General features: G+C 40.8%; 1 protein-coding gene across 6 annotated transcripts in view; it reads right to left on the reverse strand.

Moving 5' to 3' along the window:
* FAM168A (family with sequence similarity 168 member A) overlaps positions 1 to 24,288 on the reverse strand; it is a 176,423-nt gene extending 152,135 nt beyond the window's left edge. For 5 of the 6 annotated variants that reach the window (XM_046685112.1, XM_046685110.1, XM_046685109.1 and 2 more), the window contains exons 1-2: positions 23,795 to 24,288; positions 10,517 to 10,590 (exon numbers count right to left, since the gene is read on the reverse strand). In XM_046685112.1, the coding sequence (XP_046541068.1) occupies positions 10,517 to 10,585 (69 nt within the window). In that variant the 5' untranslated portion in view covers positions 10,586 to 10,590; positions 23,795 to 24,288. The remainder of the gene's footprint in view (positions 1 to 10,516; positions 10,591 to 23,794) is intronic. The other variant, XM_046685111.1, reaches the window with a different exon arrangement.
* Between the last annotated feature and the right edge of the window lie 679 nt (positions 24,289 to 24,967).

Consider the following 24,967-nt stretch of genomic DNA (forward strand, 5'->3'; position numbering starts at 1 on the left):
TGACACTCAAATCTACAATCTGGAACAATGGAATCAATTATGACATTCTTAGGTAAGGGGTAATTTACATGAATATAACAACCATGTCAGACTGAAATAAGAAGAGGGGCTTACGAATTCTCAAACATTTTGAACTATACTCATACACAAAAATAATGCAGGGCAATGTACATGGAAAACCAAGTAGCTAGACTATGACATGACTATATCTGAACGTGATATTGCCTAGAAGCTAAACGAAGCAAAACCAGCAGCTTCTCAAGGACCTGGAAGAAGGCTATTAGTAGAACTAGCTCCTTGATCTGTTTGTTACTATTGGAATGTTCCTATCAAAAGCCACACTATCTATCTATCTGCAGGTGAGCAGATAAGCCAAAATACTTGAGTCTGTGACTCTGGCCATGTGACATCACCTTTAAGGCATGATCTGGCTTCAAAACTGCCAAAGTAAGAAAACAGTTTTCCAAGGAAAAAGAGTTTGCTGTGGCAAAAATTGAAAAACCTAGGTTCCAGTGACAGGTTCTCCATTTTCAAACTGTATTATCTTGAACAAATTAATTGAGTCCCCTGTGCTTCCAGTTCCTTGCCTGTGATATAGGAGAGGGTGAGAGTGGAGCACATGATGATCTCTTCCAGCTTTATGAAGTTCCAAAGTTTGCAAATCTTCTAATGATCTACTACAGAAGTTAGCGTCCTATTATTTTTTTCTTTTTCTTTTTTTTTGAGGAAGATTAGCCCTGAGGTACTATCTGCTGCCAATCCTCCTCTTTTTGCTGAGGAAGACTGGCCCTGAGCTAACATCCACGCCCATCTTCCTCTACTTTATATGTGGGACGCCTACCACAGCATGGCGTGCCAAGCCGTGCCATGTCCACACCCAGGATCCAAACCAGCGAACCCCGGGCTGCCAAAGCGGAACGTGCGCACTTAACCACTGCACCACCGTGCCAGCCCCAGCCTCCTATTATTTTAAAGTCAGTATTTCAATGTAAAAAAGAGAAGTCACAATATAATACTACTTCAATTTATTTAAAATGCATACTTAAGAAAAAAAAAATTGGAAAACTAATTTGCCACTGTCTTATCTTCTTCAGGGAAAATAACCAAAAAAATCTGACAAGGCAATCAAAAAGAGTCTAGTACAATTAAGTTCATCCAGACATCAGAAAAATTGCTTCTTCACATATATTACAAATGCATAACTGCAATCTCTCTCACACATGAAGGCTCTGTTGCAGGCAGTTACTATATACTAGCTCAACTATATTAAATGCCACTATAATTAGGGTTACTGTAATTCTCAAACATAATCAAATAGTGACCAAGAATGGAGCAATCAGAAGAAAGCATAGGATACAAAAGTAAACTAGCAATCTTAGCATCATTACTCTTCAATAATACTAGACTCAGCATAAATTCTTTCAATCATGCTTTCCCTCAGCAACTTTTACAGAAAAGATGCTCTGTGCCAGGTACTAGGAAAACAGAGTTCACACACAAACACAAACACACACACACACAGTTGTCCTATCTACCCTCAAGGAGCTCTGGCAGTCTATCCACCAAGGAATTTTGCTCCTTGGATTCGAAAAAGAAAGGCAAACAGAAAGATTTTTTAAGGCTGCCTCTTACCAGTCAGTAGTCTACATAAGGGAATCTATTTTCTATATCTAAAAAGATTATTGTGCATTCCCAAGAAAATATATGTGTAGCTCTAACCAACAGCTGTAGTATAATAGAGGGGGAAAAAATATGAGAGGTGGAGTCAGGAGACCTGGGATTTGGAGCTCAGATTCTGCCACTCAACAAATGCATTATCCTCTATAATTAATTCACTTCACTTTTCCTCACCTTAAAATGGATACAGCATAATGTCTGCTTCATAGAGTTTCAAGGCTCAAATAAGACAAATATATATATTTCATATACACCTACATACTCTTACAAGCTGTTTCTGAGAAAATATAGTGTAAGGGTTAAGTACGTAGGCTCTGAAGTCAAACTGCTTGGGTTCCAATCACAGCTGCACCCCTTCATCAGTTCTGGGACTGAGAAATTACTTCCTTTCTGAGTCTTAATTTTCTCTTCTATAAAATGGGGATAATGAAAAGTAAACAAATATTGCACTTGGCACAGTGACAGACATACAGAACAGTGTTAGCTAGCACCATCATCATTATCAGATCTGTGCTGAATACAGTGACTACAAAGATGAAAAAATACATGATCCTGCGCCCAAAGAGCTATCAGTTTAGTGCAAGAAACAGATGAGTAAAAAGAAAAGTTTTAAATAACACAAAATACTTTACAAAGAAAGAATTATGCAAATATCAGTTGACATTATTATATATGAAGTTAATATGATAAAGCAACTCACACTGATTCTGAGTGAGGCCTATGGAAATCCATCTCCCACCTAATCACTGCAACACCTTCATACGAGCAGACAAAAGGGGTAAAGAAGCCTAAATGCGTTCTTACAATCAAATAAAATGGACACTTTGAAGCTGTCCTGTACAACAACTATTCTACCCCAGTACTCAATAGAGAAGGCAAGGATCCAGACAACATAATGCAGTCACTTGTAGTAAAGAAAAACCAACATCCTCCTCAAAGATAACCGAATAAAACTGGCATAGCACCAAAATCCAGAGCCAGAAGGCTTTCTTCATATGAAAAAATCTTCAACCAATACACTGCAGCATTCAGATACATCAATAATTAAACACATTAAAAATTTTGGTTGATGTTCCACTTAGGAAAAATACCATCTGCATTACTGAAACGCTATAAACAGAACCAATTTTCAGAGAAGAGATAACCTGAATATGACTGCATAAAATTAAGCTTTCTAGTCTCGGAAAGCAGATCCCCCACTTGCCAGCCACCTGCACCTCTTTAAATGAAAATATGCCCAAGTGCTCACCTGAGAGCCACCAATCGATTCATGTACAATAAGTACACGATTCACTTGAAACTTTCCCCCCAAAATGGACACACTTAGTTATTGGGGGATGGGGGGGGGCTAAGAATAAAACAAAATCTATTTTAACTTCTGTACAATTCCTAGAAGACTTAAAACTGGGATTTCAACTTGCGTCCTCATGAGAGAAGCTCTAGCTGTTGCCTCCATTCCCTACTCTTTCAACCAATTCTCCACACACTGCCCAGTTTTCAGTGTTTTAAGTTTTTCTAATCAAGGAGATTCCCTCTTCCTTGCTTTATGGATCAAGATTAGACCAAGATCCAAACCTCATATCTAAGTTCCTCCGTAAGTCCCCCTGGCCTTCCTCACAGTTGTACTCCCATCTCCACCCCATTCTCACTTCCACATCCAGTTATATTCACTCAATACATTCTCTATGCAGGACCTTGTCTGGCCTCTTCTCTTCAGCTGTCTCCAAGAGCTAACATAAAACTCATCAAAATGTCTCCTTGGGAGCTGGCCCGGTGGCACAGTGGTTAAGTTCCCATGTTCCGCTTCGGCGGCCCAGGTTTCACTGGTTCAGATCCCAGGTGCGGACATGGCACCGCTTGGCAAAAGCCATGCTGTGGTAGGCATCCCACATATAAAGTAGAGGAAGATTGGAGCTGGCCCCATGGCAGAGTGGTTAAGTTCCCGCACTCTGCTTCGGCGGCCCAGGGTTTCACAGGTTCAAATCCTGGGCATGGACATGGCACCGCTCACCAAGCCGTGCTGAAGTGGCATCCCACATGCCACAACCAAAAGGACCCACAACTGAAAAATGCACAACTGTGTACCAGAGGGCTTTGGGAGAAAAAAGGAAAAAAATAAAATCTTTAAAAAATAAATAAAAATAAAGTAGATGAAGATGGGCACGGATGTTAGCTCAGGGCCAGTCTTCCTCAGCAAAAAGACGAGGATTGGCAGCAGATGTTAGCTCAGGGCTAATCTTCCTCAAAAAAAAAAAAGGTCTCTTGGGGCTGGCCCCGTGGCCAAGCGGTTAAGTTCACACGCTCCTCTCGGCGGCCCAGGATTTCGCTGGTTCGGATCCAGGGTGCGGGCATGGCACCACTCATCAGGCCACGCTGAAGCAGTATCCCACATGCCACAACTAGAAGGACCCACAGCTAAGAATATACAACTATGTACCGGGGGGCTTTGGGGAGAAAAAGGAAAAAATTAAATCTTTAAAAAAAAAAAACTCTCCTTTACATAGTTTGAGTAAAATTTAAAATTTCTCTCTTAAAATGGTAGTGAATTCTCACTAAGCCCCACCTAATCTAACTATGAAAGTCAAGTACTGATTACTATCTCACCTAGCATTTTTCAATTTAAAAGGCATTTTCACATCCATTATCTGATTTGATCCTCACAATGGATGAGAAGGTCCGCTATTACTATCCCCATCCCCAGTTCCAGCCAGAGAAAGTCAGCTGTCCCAAGAAACTCAGCTAGTAAGCAGCCAAGCTGGAACTTCGACCAAATTTGTAAGATCAAAATCCAATGCCCTTCCACATAGGCACTCACTCTCTTGACCGAGAGAGTGCAAACAATGACCCAGCTGTCTAAATGTCCCTTAAACCAATTACCTAGTTTGGGCACCAAGTTCCTAGAGAAAAATGAACTGTCAATTTAAGAGCATCAACATGAAATGCAAATAATGGCACTAAAAGCTGGCCATCTTTTATTACATCTTGTGGACAATGACGGAAAAAAAGCATCAAATTATCCCAATAGTTCAGTGGTAGTAGAGTTAGTCAAGAAGAAAGGAAACCAGTATTTATTGAGCCCCTACTATGTTACAGGCATATAGTAGGACTGTCACACACATTAATGCTAACATCCCTGTAAAGTGGGTGTCATCCCTATTTTGCAGATGAGTAAAATGAGGCTGATCCAAGGGCTAAGGGTTAGCCAATGAAGGCTAAGATGTTTATCCAAGATCACCCAATATGTGGCAGTGCCAAGATTTTAAAACCCAGTGCCCAATCTCCAAGTCTGAGGCTATTTCCAGTGACTATATCACGCTTTGGTGCCTTTTAAAGAATTCTTAAAACGGTGCATCTGAAAGGCCTTTAATTTTGGTAAGATAATCAAAATACTCTATGTCCCTTACTGCTGTAATACAAGATTAGATGACAGGAGAACAATGAGATACATGCATCTGATGATAGGTACTAATTCATGTACAATATATTACTGAGCCAATCACAGAAATACCTAAGAGCTTAACAGAAACTTTAGTATCTTCGAAATATCTTATACCATAATTGAAAACCTAGCATGAGCTCTGAATGTGGTAAACTGCCCACTACTTATTAGGTGAGATACCTTAATTTGGTTATTTAACTTCTCTGAATTTGCTTCTGCATATGTAAATGGAAACAACACCTACCTCTCAGGGTTCTAATTAAGATTTAGAGATAATGTATTTGAAACACCTAGGGCAATGTCTAGCACATGACAACTATTACCGTCTCTGCCCTCTGTAGATATTCCCAGCAAAACATGTACATGAAAACTAAAAACTCAAACACAGGAGTTCCCAAATATAATGGGATGTTTGGTACTATGGAAAATAAATACTCAGATGATTTAAATTTTTTATTTTCATCCAGATATTTTGGCACTGAATAGATAAAACCTTTAAAAAAAATCCCAGATAACAATCAAAACCAAACTCACAGCTATTTTGCCTCAAATCCCTAAGCAGAATTTCTTCCCTGTTCAGAAGATCCTCTAGTTACCTAGTAACCACCTGCCAGCCCCAAACTAAAGAAAATTGGCTCTGCACTGGGCTAATTACCCAACCAGCCTGAACAATCTAAAACGAAGTCTGGAATAAAGGGAATTGTCAGCCAGAATGTTAGTGAAATTATCCACAACAGGAGACCTGAGAATCCAAAGACCGCTGGGCAGTTATTTCCATGAGAATAAAATCACAATTTATGAGCCCTGCAAATTATACCATTATTAAAACAAACATCCCATTGAGGCTACAGCCATCAGATAAATGGTTTTATTGTCCCCATTGTTTCATCCACTGCAGCAAAGAGGTGCAAACTGAATGAGCAGTTACCAGAAGCAGCAATTTCTAGGAAATTACAATGCAGACCTCCATCTTAAAGCTCCTTTGTGTTGGGCTGTAAAGGCTCTTGGAGGGGAAGGGGTCGGAGAATCAACTTCTTCTCCACCACTCCCAAACTCAAAGACCCTGACAACTTTACAATCAGAACTCACCAGTTACCCCACATTCTCCTATTTGTTTTTCCCCCAAGTAGGTAGTTCCTGGGCTCGCCTGGGAGGAAGAATCTGAACTCTGCATATTCACTTTATTCACTAAGGAACCTTTAGACAATTCTCCAATCCAAATAAACACAGACAGAAGAGACCAAAAAATGGCCCCCAGTTTCCCTAGCTCCCACAATACAAAGTACCTCCAGCTATAGCAATGAGAATTAATGAGAAAGTACAAAAGCATGGCATCGGCTCCTCCATTATTAGGGAAAAATAACTGCTGCCATCATAAACCTCAAATTGCATTTTCACACTTAAGTGGGAAATCTGAGACACTACCTAATGGCTATCCTGGGCCAAACTGCATCACAGAATGGGGAAGGCAAAAGTAATCCCTTCAGTTATAGTTCACTGAACTCCACAAATCTACCAATTCTGGAAATGGAAGGAAGGAAACTAGCATCACTGGGTATCTGCTATATGCCAACCACTGTACACACATTATTTCTAATCCTCACAACAATCCTCAGAGGCACTCTAGATATCCCTTACTGATAGGTAAGAATTTAAGGCTCAGAGACATTAAATAACTTGCCCAAGGTCACACAGCTGCTAAACTAAAATTTCAGCTAAAGTTTCTCTGACTTTAAATTCTAAGCACTTTTAACCTTCAGTTTTTGCTTTTTTGTGCTACCTATTAGGAAAACCTAATAAAATATACTTTTAAAAAAAAACTCTAAGATATCAAATTTAAATGCTACCTGAACCTTTTACAAATTTCTAATACTTCGAGGTAGGCATGGGATGAGCAATGTGGATGAATTATGACTTCATCGTACAATTCATTTTCAAAATTCTCCTTGAACCTTCTCAACAAGTTTGTGTGATATGATCCTCCACAACTTTATCTGTGAGAAAACTGAGGCTCAGAAAGGTTTTATGATTTGCCCAGGGAAGCATGGAAACTAAAACCCAGAACTTTGACTCCAAGTTCATTGCTCATGCAGCTTTATCACAATGCCAGACTTAAACATACGCATAAGGAACTCAAAAGTCTGCTGTGGAGTTCTTCGCTTATTTATGAAGAACATCTGTTCATAATTAATAGCATGTGGAACACTGGGCATGGAGAAGAGAAGGAAGGAGTACCAGAAAGCCCTTTAGGGCCTCAAGCTGCCTAAATCTAAACTTTCCTGTTTCGAGAACACTAAAAGCTCATTCAGTGGGAGGGGACACGAAGTCTAGGTGATAGAGAAGCATTTTGGGAGCTCTGAACTCCTAAATGTACTCTGGACCACCAACAGAAAGCTGAGCTGGTAATACTGACTTCTAGGATTGAAGGCCTGCTATGTTTTAGGCACCATGCTAGGCTCTTTCTGCACCCCATTCCTATCTTCCTCATGGTCCTTTGGGCACGTAATAGAATCCCTATTTTACAGATGAGTAAATTAGGCTGAGAGATGAAATGACTTCTTCAAATCCTCCAAGTGATACAGCGGCAGACTAGGGATGTGAATCCTGATTGGGGTGACTTCAAGACCATTGTTTAATCTATAGTAATAGAAAGCAGATCAATGGTTGCTTCAATGAGGGACCGGGGACAGCAGGAAGAAGGGCTGACACAGGAGCACTGGGAAACTTGGGAGCTGATGGATATATTCACTATCTGAATAGTGGTGATGGTTTCACAGGTGTGTATGTATGTCAAAACTTAGCAAACTCATTAAATTTGCGTCATTTATTATCAATTTTACCTCAATAAAGCAGTTTAGGAGGGGAAAAAACACATTGTTCTTTTTACTAACCACTGACCATGACCCCAGAATATCTGTCCTCACAGTGTGTCTCATCACAGGGAAACCAGGCCAAACAGTTCTTTCCCTAACCAATTTAGTTCTGAGTTTATGCACACTATTAGTAAAACATCACTGAACGAAGTTTTAAGTATCTAAGAGTAACAAATTATTTCTGAACGCCCTACAGTACTTCAGAATACATTTCCATACAAATAAAATGTTAATTACAAAATGTAGCCTGGTAAAAGGATAAAGAGTAAAGGCTCTGGCATCACAGAAACCTGGACTGAATACCATCCTTGGTTCTTACAATTCAATCTAGTCAGGTTGCTGAATCTGTGTCCTATTCCAGATTTATAAAAGGAAAGTGATAATAACAAAGCTACCATTTACTGAAATCGTACTATATGCCAAACACCAAACTAAGCATTTTATCTAATTAACTCATTTAATCCTCCCAATGACTATATACAGTCATGCGCCATATAACATCTCAGGCAATGAAGAACCACATATACGATGCGGTCCCGTAAGATTAGTACCATACAGCCTAGGTGTGTAGTAGGCTTTACCATCTACGTTTATGTAAATACACACTACGATGTTCGTACAACAACAAAATTGCCTAACAATGCAATTCTTAGAATGTGTCCACATCGTTAAGCGATGTTTGAGTATACTGTAAATACCACTATATCCCTATCTCATAGATGGATAAAATAAGTTATAGAAAAATTAAGTAACTTTGAAAGTCACACAGCCAGTAGGTGCAATGGCTATGATTTAAACTCACCTTGCAAAATTATTCTGAGGAATAAACTTGAAAAAGGAAGTAAAATACTATCAGTGTTATAGTATAGTGTAAAAGAGAGAATACCCCCTCTATGCTTTAAAGCAAGCTTCTCTAAAGATGAAAGGAAAAATTTTTTTTAAATATTCTACAAATTAAACTTTTAACTGATTAAGGCTAGTGGTGCGCACTTTACCCAATTTATCCCTAAATCTCAGTATGCAAAATAACTATTATTTTTCTCTGCTTTACTGATGGGGAAAGTGCAATTCTGAAACGTTAAATAACCTTCAATGGCGGCACAGACATTAAGTCTTCTGACAAGAAATGGAGCTCTTTTCAGTTCAGCTTGTTGCCGTCCAAGCCACTCAAAACAACACTCAATATTTTTGCAGAGACCACTCCTTGGAGCATCTTAATCAGTATCTTCCATAATAGCACAGAACTAAAGTTTCATGAATTCTGGACTTAAAACTCTTTGTCCTAACTCATGAGATTTACACTGTTAGCACTTCACAAATGACATCTACACACTAATATAATCCAATGTTCTTCTCACTTATTTCTGGTTTGGGTAAGAAAATTGATGCTCCAATCTATCAAAATACTATTATCAATGAACAAGTAAAAAACAAAAACCAGGATGTAATATTTGTATAACACATTTATGAAGTTCTTTCACATGTATTAAATCCTCACAACTTTCAAAGACAGACACGAACATGACTATCCTCACTTTACAGGGGAAAAAACTGAGATTCAGAGTGCGTAAACACCTCGTCCCAAGTCAGACAGCTAGTAAGTGGCTGAGCTATGGTTCAAATCCAGATGTTCTGACTCTATACTCAGGATCTTCCACACACAAGACCTAGTCTTCTTTCAGAAATAAGCTCATGTATCTACTCCTACAAGAACTCTTCCCGGAAAAAGGTATTAACGCCTCCCTCTCTGCTAGTTATTTTACAGCATCCACACACAGTGAACTGTAACGTTATTTGTTTATAATGTCTCCCTTGCATCTGGGAGCTCATTGGAGACAGAGACCACATCTCACTCATCTCTGTATCATCAGAACCTACCTAGCACAGAGCCTGACACTCACGTTAACTAAATGAATGCATGCATAAATGATTACTTTTGCCTGCTATTAAGACTCTAATCAGCACAATATTTTTTGGAAGCTATAGTTTAAATCACCTGTCAGGAACTACTAAGGGCTTAACAGGGCAGTCATAAAAACCCCACATTTCTTAACGTCTCAGTCATCCAACCACCGTAACAGACAAGTCAAATCTTATACTTACGTTCAAAAAAATCAAATGCACAAGCAGAATATTGATAAAATGTGGTTTTGTAGCATTTGTTTTATGTTATCTAAAAGTTAAAATTGACCAGAAAAGCAATCATAAGGCCCCAACTTCTCCATTTACCACTGTGACCTTCATTCATTCCAAGTGAGATTCCAGGATCTGTCACAAATCAAGTTCTTTCTGAGTATCCACATGTCTACCGTGTACGTAGCTCCACTGACCCAGCTATGGGCGAAGAACAGATGAAAGCTACGTGAGAGTGGGCTGAACACAGGGGAGGTAGGGGGAGGTGTCACAACAGAAAAGCCATTGTATTAAAACTCAGCCTAGAACAACACGGAGTAACATTGACTGGTTGGGAAATTACAGCTGCTAATGGACCAGCCTGAAACTATGGATTCACTCAACAAGAACTTACTGATGCCTGTTCCACGCAAGGTCCAAAAACGGGTTCATGAAAATAAAAGGATGATCGGATACAATCCATGCCCACTGCAAGTGAAGAAGACCAATAAATAATAAATACATGGATAATTATAATCAGGGCAACCCAGAGATGGGGCACCCAATCCCACCCTGGGAAAGAAAGGACAGCTTTCTGCAAAAGGTTAACTCCTAGGCTGAGTCTTAAAGGCTGAGTAGGAGTTAGACAAATTAAAAGTTACAAAGAGACGTCCAGGCCCAGGGAGGAGCACGTGCAAAGACACTGAAACAAGAGGCATGCCAAATCTGAAGAACTGCAAACACAGTAGAGTGTACACTTCATTAGTACTAGAGATAAAATGTGCAAGCTGGGAAGAGAGACAAACAATGAATGACACTGGAGAGGGAGTGAGGGAGCAGATACTGAACTAACTGCCTTATACACACACTAGGGAACCTAGCCCACCCCTCAAAGGTGTTAAGTATTCAACAGGTCCCTGCTAACTCCCATCTAGAAGACTGTGTGTCTACACTGACACCTGGCTGAAGGGCAGGCAGGCTTTCAGATATGCTCATTTATAATGGATACTTGGTTTTCCCCTCCATAACTCCACAGCCTGACCAAAATGTACTGTGACAGCTATAAATCTCAAAAATATGGATGATATTACCACCAATATGAATAAATGCAGAAAAATTTAAAAAACACACTCCTCTTCTGGTTCTGGGGCAGGGTACTATGGAGAAATATTGGATCCTCTCAGTGATGACTGCTATAGTGACAAAAAATTTAGAAATGGGTGTTTCTCACAAGCACTGACATTTTTAATTTAGAAAGAACCATCAACCCCAGTGAACTCTCCAGAACAATCTACCCTGTTTCAACTAGACTACAAAATTTTAAAAGTTGATGGAGAGTCAAGGCCATACCATACCTGCATTGGTTCACCAAGAAATCCAGGCAAAATTAGAGCTTCATTGCCAGGAAGACCAAGTAAAGTACAATCAGAGAACAAATCCAAAAGACAAAACCCAATAAATTCAGTGCTTTATTTCTCTAATAAAAATGCTTTAAAAGCCACAACATTTTTCCTTCTTCTCCCTTTTTTTCTTTTTTTTTTGAGGAAGATTAGCCCTGAGCTAACTGCTGCCAATCCTCCTCTTTTTGCTGAGGAAGCCTGGGCAGAGCTAACATCTGTGCCCATCTTCCTCTACTTTATATGTGGGACGCCTGCCACAGCATGGCCTGCCAAGCAGTGCCATATCTGCACCCGGGATCCGAGCTGGCAAACCCCAGACTGCAGAAGTGGAACATACGCACTTAACTGCTGCGCCAATGGGCCAGCCCCCTTCTTCACATGCTAAAAGTCACATTAAATCCCATAGTTCATTCTAGAAGGATAATATGAACAACAGCTTCCATTTATTGAGTAATCAATATATCCCAACACTGTGGTAAGTCCTTTATATGAATTACCTCACTCAATCCTCACAACTACCTTGGAATTATGTACTACTATTATTGCCCTTCCCTTTTCAAAGATTAAAAAAAATGAGACACAGAAAAGTGAAGTAACTTGCCCAAGGTCTCCTAGCTAGTAAGGGTGGAAAGCCAGGGCAAAATAGATGTACTACCTATTTCTGAAGACATCATTAACAATCTAAGGAAAACTCATCCCATTAGATCTCTTCGATTCCTAAATATCCAAATTATTTAAATAGTTTCACAGAGTTTATCATTAAGAAGACTGACCCTTTCCCCTAGCAACAAATGGTGACCAGACCAAACTTGGTAGTACCAATCTACACAGCCGCCCAGAGGTGTTAGGTTATATCCTACTCTGTAAAAACTGGTTCACTCATTTAGCACTGACTCAATTACACAACAAAAATGTACTAAGCCCTACTAGGTTGCAGGGATCAAGGATACACAAATAATCAAGGAGACGCTGTCCTTGGAAGACAGCATAGCACACAGGAAAAAGGACTCATAGGCTTTGGAGGCAGAAAAGTCTGGGGATAAACCCCACCTTAGTCACTTACTGGCTGGTAGTCCTGAGCCGCCTCCACATCTCTGAGCTTAAGTTTTCTCACGTACAAAATAAAATAATTATGACTACCCTATAGGTTAATTGTAAGTTTAAATAAGATAACACACATAAAGGGTCTAGCACCATGTAAGCAAAATCAATGTCAATTCTTTTCCCCCAGAACTAAGGTTCCAGGCTGTAGGGTGCTGCTGAAAGGTAAAATAATGCTCAGTCCTATGACTTGTCTAGCCTGTCTCTTCCATTCTCCTCTGCCCAACACAGCAAAAAACCAAAGGCATTATAAAACAAGATTACTTGCCTGTGACTTTATCTGCATCTTTTTCTTTTTCTACTGCAAATGCTCCAGCTTAAGGGCAGGAAGACTAAATACACCTAGAAAACCACTTTTATGCACAGCTATACACAGATCTCTAAAGGCCACTTCATACCTTTCCTTCACCACAAAGTGGTGAAGAAGCAGCAACAAGCCCAGTGATTTTCTAACATCCTGACAAATTCGTAAAACTGCTCACTCACCGCTGAAGAGTTTTGATTCTACCAAGCCGAGGAAAAACCAGCTGCATTCATGCTGGCTTTCAAAACAGTACGTTTAGTAAAGGTTTAACAAAACCACCTATTCCCCGAATAAGAAATAAAGCTTGGAAACATAATCATACTAATAAATAAAAACATACCATCTTATATTGAATCAAGGCAGTGACAGCAACTGTAATAGTGTCACTGCATTCTTCATAGCCATGCCAAAAAAAGTGAGCTAGTTTCAGTTTCACTAAAGAATGTTCTTGATGCAGCCACAGAAATTATTAACTTTATTAAATCTCAATCCTTAACTACACATCTTTTCAATATTCTGTAATGAAACAAGAAGTACACATAAAGCACTTCTACATACCAAAGTACCAAGAGTTGTCACAAGGAAAAGCACTAACGCACTTGTGCAACTGAGTTGCAAGCTGAACTAGCTGCTTTTTTCATGGAACACCATTTTTAGAAAGAACGACTGGCAGACAAACTATGATCATTCAGACTTGGATGTTTGGCAGGCATTTTTTCAAAAATGAACAATGTGAGACTCTCACTTCAAGGAAAACAACTGTCAGTATTTGTTGCCAATGATAAAATTTGAGCTTTCAAGTGAAAATTAGAAAAGACTTGTCTGATGAGATTGGTGGTGATATTAACAAATGTGATTTTTTTTACATTTTATAACAGAATGTGTTAACGTTTAGAAGATCCATATAACTCACTGAACCAATATTTTCCTAATGACCAATGCATGATGCTACAAAATCATGCACAGGTGAAGATTCATTCAAAGTAAAAAACAGACCAATTAATTTTAATGTAACAGAGCATGAAAAGCTCACTGATATGGTTTCAGAGTCCGCAAGGCAATGGACCTTTAAGAAACTACCAGTTGTCAAATTTTGGTGTAGTACTGAACAAGAATATCCATAATTAGCTAAAAAGGCAATTAAAACATTCCTCCCTTTTCTAGCCACATATATATGTGGGACTGGATTTTCTTTATACACCACAAACAAAACAACCAATTGCAACAAATTGAACGTAGAAACAGATATGTATTCAGTCAGAAAGTAAAGAGATTTGGAAAAATGTAAAATATTATTCCTCTAATTTTTTTGGCTTGGAATAAAATAGTTATTTTCATTAAAATAAGCTAAAGTTTAATAGGTTTATTTTTTAAATAAATTAATAAATACTTTTTAAACTTCACAGTTTTAATTTTTAATACAGTAAATATTGATAGATATAACTCACAAACAAAAGCTCTTTGGGGTCTTCAATAATTAGTAAGAGTGAAGACACCAAAATGTTTGAGAACTATTGCTATATAGCAACAAGCAAGAAGAAACTGCTCCTACACATAAGAACATAAATGAATCTTACAAAGCTGAGTGCAAAAAGCCAGTCATACCTTATGCAAGTTCATAAACAGGCAAAAATAACCTTTGGTATTGGAAGTCAGATTATTGGTTACCTTGGAGAAAGTGGTAAGGTTCCCTTTCTTGATCTGAGTGCTGGTTACACGTTTTGTGCACTATTTTCTATATATGTTATATATACCTCAATAATATTTCTTTTTAATTTACATTTTCTATATAAACGTATACCCATATACACATCTGCTTCAGGCTCACCTACGGAAGTTCTATCAGCACTGGCTGGGGCAGAACAAGGACATGTCTTTTTTTTAAACAGATCCTCAGGTGATTCTAATGTGTAGCCAAGATACTGCTCATCTAAGTAGGTTGAAAAATACTGATCTAAGAGTTTAATACCAGGGAGCTTTATATACAGTACAGTAAAAAGAACAAGATCTTTGGAGCAAGGCAGATCAGGTTTTTAATAAAAGCTTCTCTTTTCTTACTAGTTATGTAACCAAATACAAGCTACTTAACACGCAGGCCTCAGTTGCTTCAGTTTCCTCTTCTGCAAAATGGGCACAATACTCTATACCCCACAGGTGTAAGGATTAAATTATATAAGGGAGAGAAGGCACCCAACATATTGCCTACCACAGATTGTCAAATATTAGGTCCCTTTTGTCTTTCCATCCTTATCCTCTTCTAGTCCTAAGGCCTAAGACAAATAACCCTCTTAGATCTTGATTTCTTCATCCTTAAAGTGAAAGTAATGCAACATGACCAACTTGTGCACTGCAGATCAAATAAAATAGCATAATTATATTTGCAGAAATACAAATAGCATAATTATATTTACAGATAGGATTTTTGTTATCAACTCAAAATAAAAGAGGGAGGAGGACATGTTAGAAAACTAGGATAAGTAGAAAAATTATAAAGTAGAGGCTAGAAAAAATGAGCATCAGCAGAAACTGTCAAGCTTGAAGGACATGATCAGAAGGCAAATCAAGATCATAATCTTGAGTCAGCCAAAGATTGAACTTTACTGTGAAAAATATATCAGCCCAGGTTCCGTCAAAATGTCTGTATCTAAGAAAAAGCACAACCATAAAAAAGGCATATTCTGAAAAGACTCAGACACGTGCCTAAATGGGGGAGGAGGGGGGTTGTATTGGAGCTTTGTGAACAAGGTGTTCTTACAGCATCTTCATAAAGAGATCAATGGCTCATTTAATAAAATGTTAAATTTCTAAATAAACAGAGTATTTTGACAAAAAAAGATTCTGTACAATTGTTTTCAATACTAGAGATACGCATAACTGCCCAGGGAACTAAATTTTATAATAAAAGAACAAGGAATACGAACTTGCTTTAGTCTCTTTGCTCTTCAATATTCTACAATTCAAGTTGGATTTCTACAACATACCAGGGATTGTCAAGCTATGGCACACACATGGCCTGTTTCTGTATGGCCTGTGAGCTAAGAATGAAACAAAGGAGGAGGGAAGGAGGGAGAAGATGGGAAGGAGGAGGAGGAGGAAAAGAAGAAGAAATAACAGAGACTATACGTCGCCCACAAAGCCTAAAATATTTTTTACAGAAAGCATTTGCCAACCCCTGAGCACACCATCTTTCTGTCTTCTAATCTGAACTTTCTGCTATACATACATCATCATCATCATCATCATCATAGCCTTTACCAATCCAATTAAATTCTAAATTCCATTCTAAATAAATAAGAACCTACAGCTGGAAAACACATATCACCTTACTTCTCATTAGAATTATCATGCTACTGGTTTGTCAGCTATCCTTACTAGGGTCAGTTCAAAAACTAATCACTCACTACTTGCAAGGCACCCTCCAAGAGCTAGGACTATAAACATGATTAGGACACAGTCCCTGAGCCTAAAAAAATTATAGTTAAGGAGCAGACAAAAGTTAATTTTCCTGAAACAGGGCAAGTACTATAAGAGAGGCATGTATTGGTTGTTCCTAGTGAACAAAACAAGGGCACTTATGACAACCTTAAGCATTCTGAAAGGTTTCTTAAAGGAGATGCACTCAACCCAGAGGGATAAATAAAAGGAGACACAGCATGAGCAAAGGTGTGAACCTGCAAGATTATCTATAGAAAAGACACGTGCTCAGTATTACCAGTGATGGGAGATTAGGCAGGAGGAACACTAGGGACAGGTCACAGAAGGCCTCATGTGTCAGACTAAGGAGCTTAGACTTTAGAGCCAACGAAGGGATTTAAGCAGGGGAGTGACTTGGACATATACACCTATTGGGCAGATGTTCTAGCTGCTGGGTGGAAGATAAGTTCACTACACAGGTGGTACAGAAACCAGTTTGAAGGCTACTGCACTCGTCCAGGTGAGATTAGGGTCTGAGCTAAGGTGTTAATAGTAGGAAAGGGGAGATGAAGCCCAGAAATATTTAGAAAGATTTATTTTTGGCTATGAGAGATAAGGGAGAAGAAAAGACTAATGGCACAGAATCGTATCTTGGATGACTGGACGGATGGCAGTGCCTTTAAGTTAGGACAAAACTACAGGAAGAGGGGCTGGCCCCATGGCCAAATGGTTAAGTTCACGTGCTCCACTTCGGAGGTCCAGGGTTTCGCCAGTTCGGATCCTGGGCGTGGACATGGCACCCACCGCTCATCAAGCCACACTGAGGCGGCGCCCCACATGCCACAACTAGAAGGACCCACAACTAAAAAAATATACAACTATGTACTGGGGGGCTTTGGGGAGAAAAAGGAAAAATAAAATCTTAAAAAAAAATACAGGAAGAGATGATTTTAACTTTGTGGGGGGGGGGTTACTAACTGGCGTAAGTCAGAAGAAGTAGATGGGGAAAATCAGTTGTCTTGGACCTACTGAATTTGAGGGTCACTGAACCGGGTGAATGTGGGTGGCCAGCAGCCAGTGAGATAGATAAGTCTGGAGCTCAGGAGAGAGCTCTGAGCTGGAGATGGATTTGAGAGTCATCAGCATACAGGTAGCAGTTAAAACCAACAGAGTGGGCAAAACCACTCAAGGAAAGAATCTTAACAAATCCAGTGAGCTAAGGAGCCAAATCTAAGGAATATCGACATTTACTGAGAAAGCAGAAACAATAAAGATCTCTTCTTAAATTTCAGCCAGTTAGTTTAACAGCTTCAAAAATCTCTTCCATGGGGTCAGCCCCGTGGCCGCGTGGTTAAGTTCGCATGCTCCGCTTCAGCAGCCCAGGGTTTTGCCGGTTCAGATCCTGGGCGCAGACATGGCACCACTCATCAGGCCATGCTGAGGCGGCGTCCCACACAGCACAAGCAGAAGGACCCACAACTAAAATATACAACTATGTCCTGGGGGGCTTTGGGGAGAAGATTAAAAAAAAAAAAAAAAAAAAAAGACTGGCAACAGTTGTTAGCTCAGGTGCCAATCTTTAAAAAAAAAAACCAAAAAACTAAGAGGGAAATGACGATGTGTGTGAGGATAATGAAGAGCAAACATTGTATACTCCATTCTCCACTTCAATGAAGCCCCAACTGTTTCATTTTGAGCTAGCCATCACAACTAATGTGGAACCAGGTCCCATAAATTTACTACGAGAAAGTCCTCTAGCATCTTCTCCATCCCACTGTATCCAACAATCTTCAAGTTTCAAGGGAGAAACTGTGAACTGATCTTCATGTATTCCTCCTCCACTGGCAAAAGAACCCTTCAGAAAGGCAATAAACCAAATATGACAAGCTTTTTACCTCCTGTAGGGTGCCCTGATGCAGTTTTGTAAACTAAGAGGGAAAAAAAAAACCTTAACATTTAAATAGTCCTTTACAGTTTAAAAAAGTATTTTCACATTTATTATCTCATTTGTGCCCCATTTTACCAATTAATAAACTGAAGCTCCAACAGATGATTAATGAATTTGGATTTCAAATCTCTTAGACAAAAAATTCTTGGTGTTTAGATTGCTAAACTGCTATGTATAACTGAGGACTTCCTATTCATGGTATGCTCTGTACATCAGATGACAGACCCTCCTCCACAGTCAGGTGAGGACCAATGTACCAGGCTGCCTTTCTGCAAAGAGAAAGATGCACAAAATTTCTCACCAAAAGAATTAAGTGACTGCCAAAACATGACATGAAGCTCTAAGCTGGTATAACAAAGAATTAGTATCTAGTAAATAAAGAACTCCTGCCAATGAGAAAAAAGCTCTAAGACAGTGCTCTTTCACAGCCCACAAAGGCGGCTAATACTCCCCATTCCTTTTTCCAAGTATGATTGAGCCACATCTGGATAATCTGATCATCCATAAACACAAACTGGCTTCCTCTTGCTATCTAGACTATGCACGTATGTATGTATAGACATGCATGCATACATACATATACTGAAGAATACATATATTTATGCATATATAAATAAGAAGTGTTGGGGCCAGCCCCATGGCCAAGTGGTTAAGCTCACGCGCGCCTCTTCGGCGGCCCAGGGTTTCACCAGTTGGAATCCTGGGCGCAGACATGGCACCGCTTGTCAGGCCACGTTGAGGCGCCATCCCACATGCCACAACTAGAAGGACCCATAACTAAAATATACAACTATGTACCAGGGGGTTTTGGGGAGAAAAAGAAAAAATAAAATCTTTAAAAAAAATATATAAGAAGTGTTGCTGGGTAATAGGACTATAGACAATAATTTTGCTTCCTTTCACATTTTTATATTTTTCAATTTCTACCATAAGCATATGTTACTTTAGTGGTGGAAGAAATAAAACTCTTGTAAAGTTAAAAAATAATAAGAATAAATAAGAATAAAGCAAATCATACAAGAATACTTATACTATGGTTCTATTTATATTAAATTGCAAAAGTAAAAAACATTGTTTAGGGGCCGGCCCCGTGGCCAAGTGGTTAAGTTCCTGCGCTCTGCTTCGGCGGCCCAGGGTTTCACCAGTTCGAATCCTGGGCACAGACATGGCACCGATCATCAAGCCATGCTGAGGCAGCATCCCACATGCCACAACTAGAAGGACCCAACTAAAAATACACAACTATGCACCGGGGGGCTTTGGGAGAAAAAGGAAAAATAAAATATTTAAAAATATATATATTATATTGTTTAGGATATGCACTTTTTTGGTAAAACTATAAAGAAAAGCAAGAGAATGATTCACACAAAATTCAGGAAAGTGGTTACCTCTGAGGGAGAGAGGACGGAGATTCAATTAGGCGGGGAATCCCAAGAGGCTTTACAGGTACTAGAAATCTCCTTTTTGTTAAGCTGGGTAGCAAAAATATAGGTCTTCAATTTATCATTCTTTAAATTGAAGATTTATGTTATATGTACTTTTATACATATGGCTTATTTCACAATTTAAAAACAAGACATAAACAGGGTTGAGGAATCAGATTTGGAGGCTGTAACTCAGACTCTTTCTTTCACTTATTGACTGTGTAACCTTAAGCAAGTCATTTAACCTCTCAGAGCAGTTTTTCCTCTTATTTTACAGATGAGGAAGCGAAGAGCTAACATATGTTTAGCACTTTACTGTTTAAAGCTCCTAGACTACAGTACAAATATGCAAATACGCAGATAAACTATGAGATGATAATACAAAGTAATACATTCTTAATAAATAATAGAACATCACAGTGCTAAGAATTCAATGGTAGGACACACAAAGCTATTCACATTCTAGTCTCTTCCTGTCTAAAACTAATGGCAACAACTAATATTTTTTAATGTGTACTATGTAATACACTGTGTTAAATGCTTTCCATGGATTATTTTGTTTAATCTTCAAACCAGCCTTATGACATTAGTTCTCTTATGCCCACTTTACAGATGAGACCATTGTGCCCAAGGTCACACAGCCAGTAGTAAATGGTGGACAGACTTCAGAACCCACACCCTTCACCACATTAGTTCTGCCTCACTTATCTCACTATATTTAAATCATCTATCCCTCCCACAACACTGAAAGCTCCTTGACAACTGTTTTTGTTCATTTTCATTTCCCCTGGCACTTAGCAGGCAATAAGTAAATAAATATTGAACAAATATTTCGTATATGTACAGTGTTTTCAGGACATAAAGTTATTTCAGGACATGAACTGATTGGTTCCCCTTGACAGCCTTATAAAGTATGAACTTGTTTTGTTTTTTGCCCATTTTAACCATAATTAAGTGTACAATTCAGCTGAAGTAAGTACATTCACAATATCGTGCGCCCATTCCCACTAAGTATGAAAGGTTGTTAATGACTTCTCTGAACTCACTCAGCTATCAAGTGGTAGGATGGGGATTTAAACCCAGGACTCTCGACCCCTAAATTCACAAGTTATTCATTCCATCAAGGTGCCTGTCTACCAATACCTCCATCAGCTCTCCTTCTCATCAGGACATCGGGGGAATCAAACGAGGTAAAGACACTAAAACAGTCTACGTACACTTCTACTGCAGGGGTGACCACAGCTGTGAGGGAAAAGAATCCACCAAGACATTTCTCTCAGGTGATTAATTTTCATTTTGAGCTTTCAAAAGCTGACTTTAATATAAATATCCCACCTCTAGATGAAGCCTGCAGATCCACAAAAGCAATGTCTGGACCCCAGAGTAAAGTTATGAGGAGAACTGCTTACATTAGTTAGATTACACTCTCATCAAATTACAGGTAACTGCTCAAACCTGATTTTTATTATAATACAGAAAGCTTCCTCATAACAAAACACTTTCAATTGCAAGGATAAGTCCAACCTGGCATCATTCTCCCCATTTTGGAATTGTTAAAAAAAAATTCTAAATATCGGGTATTTTTATGTGCTCAACTGTGAAAGCCAAGGAAAGAGGTTTGCTTATGAGCTGAACTCTGAAGCTTGAACAAAAAAAGAATTATTTTGATCCTACTGGTGCCAATACTATCCCCTTTACATCCCTCCTCAATTTTTTTCAGTCTGAGCTCTAATCAACAGCCTCTTCATGTTTAACATATCATAGTTAATGCAATTAAGTCCTGAAAACCGTTTTCCTAAAGATGTTTCCTCCATTCACACTCCTCTCTACCTTCCAGCATCACCACTCTGCCATAAGAATGAGCATATCATTAAGCTTTAAATAAAATTTCTGATGAAGAGACGGAGATATTGTTCTGTAGTTAGTGCCGAGTGCCACATCAACAACATCCCCTAAAAAAATAAAAGATGATGCTCTATACTTTATTTATCCACATCTGACAGAATTCCGACCACCTGAATTCCTTTAGAAGAAAAGTCAATCTATAGAAATACGGTCCAATTACTTTAAATTTTATCAAGTAATGTCAAAAGAGAATCAAATGAAAAACTCCATCAATACCAAACCATCTCACCAATGAATATTTATGACATTTCCATATTTCCTGTCTTCTCTCTGTTTACATAAAGCGGTAGTGCCAAGATTCATCTCAGGATTATTAGCCTGCAATACAATGATGGGCCTAATTGCCTTGCAAACCAGGACACCAATAAATGGAGTCTTCAAGCAATCAATTTAAAGATGAGAAAAAAAAAAGCCCTAAGCTCTTTCTGCATACATGCACGTTGCCTGACTAGGAAATAAATTCAGCCTCATATTCTTCAGTCTCATTCATCGGTTCTCAAGCAAGCCATGCTCCCTTAACTACCTCAAGCTCATCAAACCTATTTAACTCCAAATTCCAGAACCAATTTTTAAATGCACCAGGGGGAGGAGAGAAAGGAGCAGACAGACATCATAGAGAAAGGTATCTATCACATTCCAGCTTGATGTTCCCCACCTTTAGTTGGAGAGTGGCTTTCTCCCCCCAACTTTCTTTTTATGATATATAAATAATAGAAGACACTCTCCCCTCCTTAATTCTACCTTAACTGAGGCCCCTCTCAACTTTACCCTTTGGGTTGATTTGCTTCCAAATATGATACTGATATAAATGAAACAGAAAGATTAAACTAACAGCTTAAGATGTCCTCTAGGAAAGAGAATCTTTAATGTACCTTCTCCCCTGCAAAGTCCCCTGTCTTACTGTCCCTGCCCCAACCACAGCCTCCATCCAAAGCTGTCCATTTAAGTCCAACCCCTAACCCTGTTGTGTCTCTTGGAGGCCATCCCAAACCTTCCTCTCCAGAATCATCCAATCCACCTCTTCCCAGCACTGCTCACTGCCCCTCTCCATCCTCTCTGCCCCATCCATACCAACAACTCCATGTCTCCCACCCCTTAAATAACCTCTCTGCCACTTTACCATTAGCAACCACTTCTCCAATCCCCTAAGTTCATCTCAGACATTCCTTCAAAACTCCCACTGCCACCTTAGCCAAGGGACATTTTCTTCAAGATACCATCCCCCAACCTTGCTCACCACCTGCCACTATTCTTTCAGTGAATCCAGCTCAGCAGCATCTTCTGTGCCCTCTGCCTTGACCCTGCACCCAGGGAGCCACCATGCCCCTTCCCGTTGTTCTAAGACCACCCTAAATCTTATCTCACTGACCCGCCCCCCACAATTTCAATCCTTGTCTGCCCATTTGGGGCCTAACTTCTAATTTATCCCCCTCCTGCCAGCTCACCATCACACTCTCCTCACTGAAAGTCAGACCCCCCCCCTGCCCCCAGCTCCTGTTCCAATCTCCAAAAGCACTCCCAGGAAAACCCCAAATTCTACCCCCTTTGCTCTCCTAACCCACGCTATTCCATAAGTCTCCACCAATTCCACCACCCCCAGACGGCAAACGCCCACTTCAAGCTCAGGTCTCAACCCATGCCAAGCCCTTTACCCCCAGCTCCTACCACCTCACTTAGCCTGCCCCAGGTCCACCCCAAATTCCACCCGATTGAATTAACCCCCTCCAGGGTCCTACCCAACCCTGCAAGTCCACTCTCCATTGAAATCATCCCTCTACCCTGCATCCGGCTCGGATCCCAAGCTGTCAAGTGCTCCAGGCCAACCCCAAATCCACCACCCTCATCCAGGCCCCTCCCCCATTAAAAGCCATCCCACTCCAGTCTCATCCTCCATCTCACCCAAAACCATCCCAAATTCCAACCCCCCCCCCCCCCCCCCGCTCCTGTCCCAGGTCCGGTCATTCCCCATTAAAAGTCCCCTTCCCTTGTCCCCCCCGAAACCCGCTTGGGTCCCACCCTCACCCCACCCCCAGCCCGCGCCTGGACAAGTATCCCCTGCCAGCCCGCCGTTCCACTGCGACCTCAACCCCCTTCCGCCAACCCGCGCGGGGGCTCTGCAGCCCCCACTCTCATCTTCCCCAGTACCACCCGCCCCGGCTCAGAGCGAGCGGACCCGCGGGGGGGGGGGTCTCCTCACCGACGAGCCGCTGCAGGCGAAAACGGCGGCGGCGGTGGCCGAGGCGACGATGCCCTTGTCTTCTCTGGAGGCTACAGACGCGACGCTCTCGCTCCCTCGCCCGTGTCCAGTAAGGTGGCGGATGGCGCGCAGGGACCGGGAGCCTCCTCCTCAGCGAGTCGGCTCTGAATCCTCTGCAGTAGCCGCCGAGGAGCCCGACGGGTGGGGGAGGGGGCTCTCGGCTGCGGGCGAGGGAGGAGGAGGCGGAGGGAGGGGGCGGGGGACCGCTGAGAAGGGCGGGGAAGGAGGAGCCGGTGCGGCGCCGCGACACGTCCCACAGCCTCAGTGCGCCGGGACCACAACTCCCGGCATGCCCTGCTCCGGCCCGCGCGCAGCCCGCGCCACCGGCCTCACGCCCAGTGCGAAGGGGCCGCGCCCTCCGAGGTCACGGACAATGGAATAAAGCCTACCATCCGCGGGCTGCTTTTGTAGACTCAAAGACCCCTTGTGAGGGAAGTTAAGTCACCGTGCGGCCCCATCCCGAAGTGGTGATGTTCGCAGCGTCCCCAACCACTTTACGTGCGCGCGCGCACTCACCCCCACGCATTCCGCCCCCTCAGCCTCCGCCCGCTGGACTACATTTCCCAGCGTGCCCATAGCCTCCCGCCCTCCTTCCGGCCTGTCTCAGACCTGGTACTACAGTTCCCAGGGAGTGTGGTTTCTGCGAAATGCTGGGAGATGCAGTTCTCAGTTCTTCCTCCATGTTAAGAAAAAGAAGTGAAAGAGGAAAAAGCCGACCCACCGAGGACAGGCTTAGATGGGCTAGATCACCTGTGAGTCTCTACTCTCTTCGCCATTCCGGCTGCCACTCTCTCACACCAGAACTAATGCAGCAGCTTCCTCCTGGCCTCCCTACAAACCTGAAGACGATTTGGCAATTTGAATCCACATATACAAAGGGCATCCTTCTTGACTCAGCTCCATTACTTTTAAGAATTTACCTTAAAAAGATAACCGAACAATTTGGAAGAGATGAATGCACAAGGTTGTTATATGAGGTTGTTGATTACAGAGGGAAAAACGTAAATGTTCATCAATAGGGGGCTGGTTAAATAAATTATATATTCCAACAATGCAGTACTAAGCATCCATTTAAAGTAATGATGTAGATCTATTTACTGACATGAAAAGCTA

Source organism: Equus quagga, chromosome 14, assembly GCF_021613505.1.
Source record: "Equus quagga isolate Etosha38 chromosome 14, UCLA_HA_Equagga_1.0, whole genome shotgun sequence".
Taxonomy (NCBI): domain Eukaryota; kingdom Metazoa; phylum Chordata; class Mammalia; order Perissodactyla; family Equidae; genus Equus; species Equus quagga.